The sequence below is a fragment of the Arachis ipaensis genome, chromosome B03 (genome assembly GCF_000816755.2).
Source record: "Arachis ipaensis cultivar K30076 chromosome B03, Araip1.1, whole genome shotgun sequence".
In the NCBI taxonomy this organism is placed as follows: Eukaryota; Viridiplantae; Streptophyta; class Magnoliopsida; order Fabales; family Fabaceae; genus Arachis; species Arachis ipaensis.
Window position 1 is genome coordinate 23,171,542 of NC_029787.2, and position 10,480 is coordinate 23,182,021.

General features: G+C 35.3%; 1 protein-coding gene across 1 annotated transcript; it reads right to left on the reverse strand.

The window, feature by feature from the left end:
• LOC107629806 (UDP-glycosyltransferase 79B30-like) lies at window positions 8,345–10,029 on the reverse strand. Its single transcript, XM_016332698.2, has one exon. The coding sequence runs from the start codon at window positions 9,907–9,909 to the stop codon at window positions 8,539–8,541; it is 1,371 nt and encodes a 456-aa protein (XP_016188184.1). The 5' UTR covers window positions 9,910–10,029; the 3' UTR covers window positions 8,345–8,538.

Consider the following 10,480-nt stretch of genomic DNA (forward strand, 5'->3'; position numbering starts at 1 on the left):
TAATTTTTCTATGATATTCTTTAAGTCGAAGCACTCGTTGGTGGAGTGCCCTCGAACTCGATGATATTCACAATATTCCTTTCGGTTTCCCCCTCCCCTTTTGCCTTTGAGTGGTCGCGCTGGGGGGATTTTCTCTGTATGGCAGACTTCTTTGTACACGTTGACTAGGGATGCCCTGAGAGGGGTGTAATTATGGTACTTTTTTATTTTCTCCCCCTGTCGATCTTCTTTCTTTTTAGATTCCTTGTCTTTATCCCGGTAGGGGTTCCCAGATTTTGAGGTTTCTCCTAACCGAGTGTTTTCTTCCATGTTGATGTATTTTTCTGCTCGCTCCTGTACTTCGTCTAATGAGGTAGGGTACTTCTTTGATATAGATTGGCTAAATGGTCCCTCTCGTAGGCCATTGATGAGTCCCATGATGGCAGCCTCTGTTGGTAAGCTTTGTATGTCCATACATGTTTTGTTGAATCTTTCCATGTAGTTGCGGAGGTTCTCCCGATCTCCTTGCTTGATCCTTAGTAGACTGGGGGCGTGCTTGGCCTTATCTTTCTAGATGGAGAATCTGGCCAGGAACTTTTTGGCCAGGTCATCGAAGTTTGAAATGGACTTTGGAGGTAAATTGTCGAACTATCGGATTGCTGTCTTCGTGAGAGTTGTTGGGAAAGCTTTGCAGCGAATGGCGTCTGAGGCGTTGGTAAGGTACATTCTGCTTCTGAAATTACTGAGATGGTGGTTGGGGTCTGTGGTACCGTCATATAAAGTCATATCTGGGAGTTTGAAGTCCTTTGGGATTTTGGTTTTCATGATCTCCCTGGTGAATGGATCTTGTTCTTTGTGTGAGCTTTCCTCAGAAGTGATCCGAGGGGCCTTCGATTTGAGATCGGCTTCTAATTGCTGTAATTTTTCTTCCAATTCTTGACGTCGCCGTACCTCTCTTTGTAGATCCTTTCCGATTTCTCATTGTTGTTGGGTTTCTTCTTCAAGATGTTTCAAGCGATCTTGAAGAGCTTCTATTGCTCCTGGTTTAGATGTATTTTTGTCTCCATTGGATTCTGGGGTGTCTTTTAGTGGGGTGTCCGCATTTTTGTGCGGCGTTCTATTTTCTAGATCTGAATCGTGGTCGTTGTCACGGTTGTCCACCATGGTGATGGGATGACTTCCAGGTTCCCTGGCAACGGCGCCAATGTTCCGAGGGTTACCTGAAACTGGAGGTCGATCTCGGTTGAGATCCTCTGTACGGATCGGTACCGACGTGTCCGGCTGGTAGGAGACGACCGGAGCTGTCGTGTCCGACTTGTTGGACTGGTTGTACTGCTGATCCTTCGTCACCGGAGGGTGGGGGTACCTGCAAGAGACTCCGATGCTTAAGTTAGCATGGGTATTAAACAGGTGTTATGTAGAATTAGAGTATGAGTTATACCTGGGTGTTCCAGTGTATTTATAATGGTGAGATGTGATCTTTGGATAAGATAAGTTAGTTATCTTATCTTATCTTTATCTTTTGGGTTGAGGTCAGCGTATCTTCAATGGAACCGCCCTTCTCTCTGTAGGCCTGAATGACCTTTGGATTTGGGTCGTATTCCTTGAATTGGGCCCTTTTTGGGCTTTCCTGTCGATTTGGCCGAGTTCTTCGTAAAAAAGTCGGTCCGCTTGACCTAAAGAGGTCGGTCGGTTTATCGTCGATCACCCCAGGTCGGATATCTCGACCCAGGGTATGAACAAACACTTTGAAGATCAAGATGAACATCAAGACTTATTTTTGAAAAATTTTCAAGAAAAGAAAACATGCAAGACACCAAACTTAGAAATTTTTAATTTTTTAGACACTAACAAATTGAAAATGCATATGAAAAACAAGAAAAGACACAAAACAAGAAAATATGAAGATCAAACAAGAAGACTGGCCAAGAACGACTTGAAGATCATGAAAAATGCAATGCATGAAATTTTCGAAAATAATTTTTAGAAAATTAAAAAGATGCAATTGACACCAAACTTAAAACTTGACTCTAGACTCAAACAAGAAACACAAATTATTTTTGGTTTTATGATTTTATTAATTTTTTTTTTATTTTTCGAAAATTAATTGAGAAAAACGAAAAAGAAGAAAATATTTTTTTGTATTTTTTTCGAAAATAAGAAATAAAAAGCTTAAAATTAAAATAAAATTACCTAATCTGAGCAATAAGATGAACTGTCAGTTGTCCAAACTCGAACAATCCCCGGCAACGGCGCCAAAAACTTGGTGCGCAGAAATCGTGACGGTTCCATTCCTTGGTAACGGCGCTGAAAACTTTATACGCACGTTCATAATCTTAATTCTTTGTCACAACTTCGCACAACTGACCAGCAAGTGCACTGGGTCGTCTAAGTAATAAACCTTACGTGAGTAAGGATCGATCCCACGGAGATTGTCGACTTGAAGCAAGCTATGGTCACCTTGTAAATCTCAGTCAGGCGAATTCAAATGGTTATGGAGATAAAAAGATAAATAAAACGTAAAATAATGATAGAGGTACTTATGTAATTCATTGGTGAGAATTTCAGATAAGCGTATACTTGGGTGCGAATGGATATCTTAGAAGCAGAATAAGTTGAATGAAATAGAAAAATAGTAGTACTTTGCATTAATCCATGAGGAACAGCAGAGCTCCACACCTTAATCTATGGTGTGTAAAAACTCTACCGTTTGAAAATACATAAGTGATAATGGTCCAGGCATGGCCGAATGGCCAGCTCCCATAAAAGTCTAAGATAGCATAAAAACTAATCAAAGATCCCTTACAAAGATAGTAAAAAGTCCTATTTATACTAAATTAGTTACTAGGGTTTACAGAAATGAGTAAATGATGCAGAAATCCACTTTCGGGACCCACTTGGTGTGTGCTTGGGCTGAGCATTGAACTTTACACGTGTAGAGGTCTTTCTTGGAGTTGAACGCCAGTTTGTAACTTGTTTCTGGCGTTTAACTCTACTTTGCAACCTGTTTCTGGCGTTTGACTCCAGAATGCAGCATGAAACTGGCGTTCAACGCCAGTTTACATCATCTATCCTTAATCAAAGTATGGACTATTATATATTTCTGGAAAGCCCTGGATGTCTACTTTCTAACGCAATTGAGATCGGGCCATTTGGAGTTCTGTAGCTCCAGAAAATCCACTTTGAGTGCAGGGAGGTCAGAATCCAACAGCATCTGCAGTCTTTCTTCAACCTCTGAATCTGATTTTTGCTCAAGTCCCTCAATTTCAGCCAGAAATTACCTGAAATCAGAGAAAAATACACAAAATCATAGTAAAGTCTAGAAATGTGATTTTTATTTAAAAACTAATAAAAATATACTTAAAAACTAACTAAATTATACTGAAAATTATGTAAAACAATGCCAAAAAGCGTTAAAATTATCCGCTCATCATAACACATTTTCATCAGCTCCTTATCATCTGCTATTGCTCTTAAACCAGTTTGCATAGGCCGATTAGGCACCAGCCACCAAGTTTGGCTAACCTTGTCATACCCAATTTTTTTATGATAGTCTCGGACGAAGAATACATCCAGCGTGTCTGTATCAATGTCCGGCAACTCACAAGTCTCTCCACCGTTGTAACACATACTCCCATCAGCCTCTGTGATAAACGACCCTCCATGGTGAAATATAATGGTAATTAACGGATCACCCATCTGCCAATATTTAAAAAAAAATCACACCCATTGTTTGAAATCAGACATCACTGCTAGTAATAGATTGGAAATATGAAAGTATAGAATAATCAATTATTGTCCACTAATAAGAAATGAATAAACATTACTGATGTCACATCAAGAAATCAGATCCAACTATGCAGAGAAAGTGTGAAATCAAGAACATTATTTTGGTTTAACTAAGGATAGCAGTTCTCTAGACACTAACTTCAATCTTCATGGATCAAACCATTCAAATTTACATACCCTTTCTCACAACTAATCCACTAGTCCAGACCAAATTCATCAAACAACTTGACTATTCCAATAGCTAAGTTAACTTCATTAGCAATTGCAAAACTTACTTTATATTATTCTAACATATGTATGCAAGAATCCATTATGATCACACATTTAGTTTAACTAAACAGCATTACATATTACATTCAGTTTAACTAAACCAACCCAATACAAAGAAAGGCAATTAGGTAAATCAGTCAAATTCAGAATCCATTATCAGAGTTACAAAAAATTTCAACTCCCAAAAGATCTTTACTTCTACTGTGATTATGCAAACTCTGTTTAACAAATTCATTGATCAGAGTCATTGTCCTGAAACACATTAACAATTTGGAAACTCCTCCACTAAGAGCAGTAAACCCTAACACATAAAGAACACGTTTTCATATCATCAAAACACAAGAAACACTCCTACTCTACAATTTTCTTGGCCAAACCACTACGAAAGCCAGTAGTGATCAAACCCTAGCACAGAGAACAGAACAGAGGCGTTCATACCCACGAATTACAATCGAAAAAAATGGCCTGAACTTTTGTGAATATTAGATTAACAACAATATCAAAAAACAGAGGAACCACATTTTTTTTTCATTTTTGGCTTACCTCTTTCAGAGAAACCAGGCTTCCCAACTTTGTGTATGAAAGAGAGGAAAACAGCGATGCTCCAAAGCCAAAGTCTTCCACTGAAATCAGTGCGGTTAATGCAATCGCACATGCGCCATTGGAGATTGAGGGAGGGAGAAGAAGAAACCTCACTCTGTGTTGTGTTTGTTTCGTGTTTAGAGAGGAGGGAGATAATACGTTATTGAAACGTTGATGGAGGGACGTATTCAGCGTGAAACGACGTCGTTTCATGTCATTTTGGTGCCACAGCCAAAACGGCGTCGTTTCTGTGAGTCCCACATGTCAACGACGCTGCCAGCTAAGCTTTTCAGTTGCGCCAGGTGTCCAGAAATTGTCGGAAGGACAACTTTGAGTCCCGGAATGCAAGTTCGGAGATGACTCTGAGAAACTTTTAAGTTCAGGAACTATTATGAGACTCGAGTGCAACTTCAGATACTATATTAAAGCTTATCTCATTTTGCATAGTTTTATTTTGTCATCATTTACACATTAAAATTCTTATATTAACTGAAAAAAATTTAACACACGAGTGGTAGGTAAAGTTTATCTATGTAAGTTCCACGTGTAAATTTATACATAAAACTCATTTTGTAAAATTTTAACTAGACTTTTATTCTCAACGAGAGATGCTCTGTCATGCGGGGAGTGCTAGGTAAATAATGATTATTTTAAACAACATGAATAATTACCAATCAAATAAAAATACACTACATCTTAATTTAATACTACTAATTAAATTTAAGATTAATTGACTCTTTTAACCTTATTAATTCACATTGTTCACACATTATTCAAAAATATTGTTAATTACTTATACTTTTCCTTTGCTAATACATTTGCCAAGAGTGGAAAGCCTTTTAAAATTAAAATACTGCCTAATCTTGTTCAACCACCTATCAATTATCAAGGACTCGATTCTTTTCACTTGTGTTTTCCCATGCATAATTGACGATTGCAATGTGATTCTCTTTTATTTTAGTGACTTTGGCGATTAAACTAACTTTATTAATCCTATAATTAAGTTTAAGAATTTACGTTGAATTAATATTTTTAGAAATTGGTAAAATCTTAATAAATTACAAAATTATTTGTACAAATTGATGAAAGACAGTCACTACTAAAAGTTACAAAATCTTGAAGAAGTTTCTCAAAATTTGACAAGTCAATAAAATTGGCTAAAAACGTATCGTATGGCAATTCAAACATTTGAAATTCAAGCAAATTAATTCAATATGAATTTTACTTCCTATAATTTGAAAGCAACTTCATCCCCAATATATTTACTTAACAACTAAGTCATTAGGAAATTTGTACTGATATAAGATTTGTTCGGGTGAATTTTAAAAAAAATATATATATTTTAAATTATTTTTTTAAAAGATTTTATAAAAAAATAAAAATAATTTTATATTTAGATATTTCATACAAAAATATCTTTTTATTTATCTATCAAGTATATGTTAGTTGAATATTTTGGTAGATTGGTAAAGTGTATAGATAAAAAGAAAGAGAATTGACTTCAAAGAACGTAGTGTACTCAGTTAATTAGTTAGTCAAAATCAAAGGCGTTACTTATTTGGGTCCTGTCGAGTGGGTTCAGGATTCATCAAAGGAAGGTTATTGTCTTATCGATAAGCGAATAGGTTGATCGATGAAGCTTGTCGAAATAGGATTAAACAATCAAAGCAATGATAAGACTAATAATCAAGGCAATTGAAGATGAAGACGGTTATCCATCATTTAAGTGGCGGGAATGATTAGGCTCAGATTTCTCACATATAAAGCACGTGATGAAATTTAATTGGTTGAAAAGATCTATAAATAGATAAAATTTGGAAGGAACAGATATTGAAATTTGGTTTTAAAAAATACTCTTATACAGTCACATTCTTAGAGACTTTTTGAGTCTGCAAAGAATTTTTTTTGTAAAATTCTTTCCATGTCTTTACATTTGTTTTAAGTTTCTTGCAATTTATTACCTTTTCTGCAATTTAGTTTCCTTTGGCAAACCTTTTTTTTTTTTAATATTTTTGCATTGTATTCGAATTCAAAGTCTTTCAACCATGTTAAAGATATTTTATTGCTTTTCTTTAATTTTAAATTTACTTCCTGTGTTTTTAATTTCAAGTTGTTTAAATTTCTTTTACTTTTCAAGTTTTTCTTTATCTTTTCGTTCGAGAAACAAAATTTTTGGTGCACTTTTAAAAATTGGTACTCACACAAGAATAGATTTTACTCCCCAGATACTAGATATCGAACCAACTACGATTTGCTAAAAATCTGCATAACAGTATATTTGTGTATAACAATATAAAAATATTTTTTGTTTATTTATTATGTAAAAAGTATTTTTTTTAAGAAAAAAAGATTTTTTTTTAAAAAAATGTAAATGATTGTTTCTTAAAAAAGATAGTTTTTTTTTTTAGTGTTTTTATTTTTACTAATAGAAATTTACCAAATATGCTAAAAAAATTATCAACTTAATGAAACAAGCACTATAAAGACAAAGCATACTGTATTATTTTTCTTTAGCGAAATTTATAGATTAATTTGAAGTTAGAATACAGATATACCTCATTGTTATAGTGATATTGTTCTTCTTAATGTATTGTTATGTATAACTGAGGGAAAAAATCGTACTAGATCATGTTATATTATAATGCATGGGCAAATTAATTGTTGGTTTCATTCTTACCGTCACTCACTCACTCACTAATTGATCTTTGAATTTCCTTGCTTTGAGAGCTAATTAATTTGCACAAGTGACTAATGAGTCTCACGGATTCACAAACACAAGATTGGAAAGATAATTAAGTGCTGCCGTTCCATCCTCAGATGATTTAAACAAAGTGATAAAGGGTTAAAAACAAAACATATTAACCCCATGCATTTAAACAAAGATAATTAAGTCTCCTCTCTTCTCCCTCTACTATCTGCTCTCTTGTGCTTGTGCTTTCACTGCTTTGTTTGTCATGCTTGAATCTGCTTTGAATTTGCTTTCTTATCTTTTAATCTGCTTTGTTAAGTTTTGAATCTGCTCTCCTATAGCACATAATATTTACATATGATTCAGGCATTCAACTATGTTATTTTCTTAATTTACTATGTTATGCTCTGTTCTAACCTCCTTGAATTCTTCAATTTTTGTTGTTGTTGTTGTGGCCTATTGATCTGTAATCCAATCTCTTTGTAGGATATAAATTTTAGTTTGAGTGACTGTGGAATGGCATCAAATGAAGCTACAATTATTTTTTATATTTCTTTATAATTTATGAGTATTGTTTATGTTCTGTTCTGTCTCAGAATTTTACAAATTACGATTCTGAACCAACCTTCTGAGACAAGATAAAAACTGAGTTCACTAACTTCTAACATTACTTGGATCATACAACAAGTTGAAAATTAGATCCATTCACCTGTATTCTGTTTGATTTCCTCCATTCTGGTTGTTCTCTATAGTGATTTAAGTATTAGCTGTAAATTAGTTGTTGTATATTTTACTAGCTTCAACTTTACTGTAAAATATTGGTTTCACTGCAAAGTAGGATATCATTTACAAAAGTCAATTTTGTTCAAGAGTATAATTTTGAACCCAAGACTTGCTAAAGGAAAAAATGAGCATGTACTACTGGAATAAACTTTTCTTGTTATCTTCACTGTTAATTATGATTTTTCCTTAAATGAGTATCAGTAATGATAAAAATTAAAAAGTAAAGTGCAGTAATTTAAATCAAATACTAACTTTGTCAAAACCGGACTGTAATTATCATAGAGAAAGTACTAGAAGCTAGAAGAATTTTAGGATAAAACGATAATCAGATACTAATCTGGTGTACATCAAATTCTCAATATTACACCTACATTATGGCACACATTCACAATACAACACATTAGAACCTCAAAATACATATTAAAATAAGAAAGATGAAAAAACCTTCAAAGTATCTCTTGAAGATTCTTACAGAAAGCATCAATATAAGTAGACTCTAAATCTTTATTAAGCAACATCTCTCTGATCTTAGCATGGTTACTTCTGACTATTCTGCTTGTCTCATTCTCATCATCCATTACAATACTAACTGCTTTGCACACACTTTCCTTAGTGTACAATCCATCGTCTTCCCCTTTCTCCACTTCCACACCAACTTGCAAATTCTTACTCATCATTCTTGCATTCAGAATCTGGTCACCGACATTTGGAAGCAACACCAACTGGCACTCATTGAGCAATGCCTCTGACAAAGAACCTGATCCGCAATGTGTAATGAAGCATCCAACAGAAGGGTGTTCCAATATCAATGGCTGTTGGATCCACCCTCCATACACAATCCCTCTTCCTTTAACCCTCTCTTCGAACCCTTCTGGTAGCGCGTCTCCAACTGAATCAAACCCGATTGGGGGTTTCAAAGCTGCAAGAAAAGGCATGCCAACTAGTTCAAGACCCAACAACAATTCTTGAAACAGGTTTGGCCTCAACCTGCACTCACTTCCAAGACAACAATAAACCACCGAGCCTTGTTTGAATTCTCCAAGCCAAGAAGCCCATTTCTCATCCAATGCAAAGTTTGGTTTCTCTAGTATCACTGGTCCTGTAGGAAGCACAGGCTTCTTGAACTGTTCCTGTATGAAATCGAGGTAAGGCCCTTCAATTTCCCTGCAAGTTCTGAACGCTATTGCATCGGCTTCACTCATGGAAATGAACATACGATCATAGAAAAGAACATTGCTCCCAAAGACCTGTTTCCGCTTGTTAGCGTAGGCTCGCGCCTCATGGACGTGAAATGTGATAGATGAATGAGGGTACCCTGGAGGAGGTTTCATGAGATCGTTCATTGTTTGGTCGTTCCCTTTTTGGAATCTTGAAGGTACAACAGTGTAGCCTATCATGGCAGAACTGACAGTACAAAAGTGAATGGCCTTGATTCCTAAACGCCTTGCCAATGATGGCATCCAATGAGTGAAATCATAGAAAACAAGATCAGGTTTAAGCTGGGAAAGATAAGTTTCTATGTGGGCTTGGGTTAAGTCCATTGCTGTCATGATGAGAGGGTGCAGAGGGTAAGGAATGTCTGAAGTGGTTTCTGCGTTCGGTGGAAGGCCGTCCACGTGGGGAACCGCGACGGCGACGAATTTGATGAGATCTGGATAAAGATTGAAATGGAGTAACTTGGATTGTGCTGTTTTGGGCGCAAAGAATGTGATTCTGTGGCCTCTTTTGGCTAACTTGTTACATAGGTGGAGGAATGGAGTTTGATGACCAAGGGCTAGCCATGGATACATGGCAATGCTCAAGGAACTTGTATCCATGCAGATAATTATTAAATAAATAATGAGGAAGAGATTATGATGTGGATCGATGGGAGCGAGAGTTTCTGACTATTTATACATAACTTACTCTGTATAATAATGGAGATAGATATAATGGGTGCAACTGTAAGTGCATGATGATATCAATGTTTAATAATGAAAGTTTGTGAAGAATGGTAAGTGATGCAGATTAAAGAATGGAGGGTACCATTGCGCCATCTCATCGCCCCCGCGTGCCGCTTTCCATTACCTTTTTTGGTGACTACCGCTTTCCATTCCACAAAATTTAATATAATATCCAAAACAATTTTTAATAAATCTTTTAGTAAATAATTATTTTAACACCTAAAAAATTTATATTTTGACAAAATAATCTAAAAAATTGGTAACGACAAAATGGGCTAATTTTTATAGATATAAAAAAAGATCGTGTGTAATTCACTTTTTATATGGATTTAAATTTTTTTTTTAAATGGAAGTAGAGAAATTTGAGGGTTAGATTTTATAGTGCATAAATCAAAGAATCTGATTTTTGTTGAAATATATATTTTTCTCTATCATAAAGCAAATT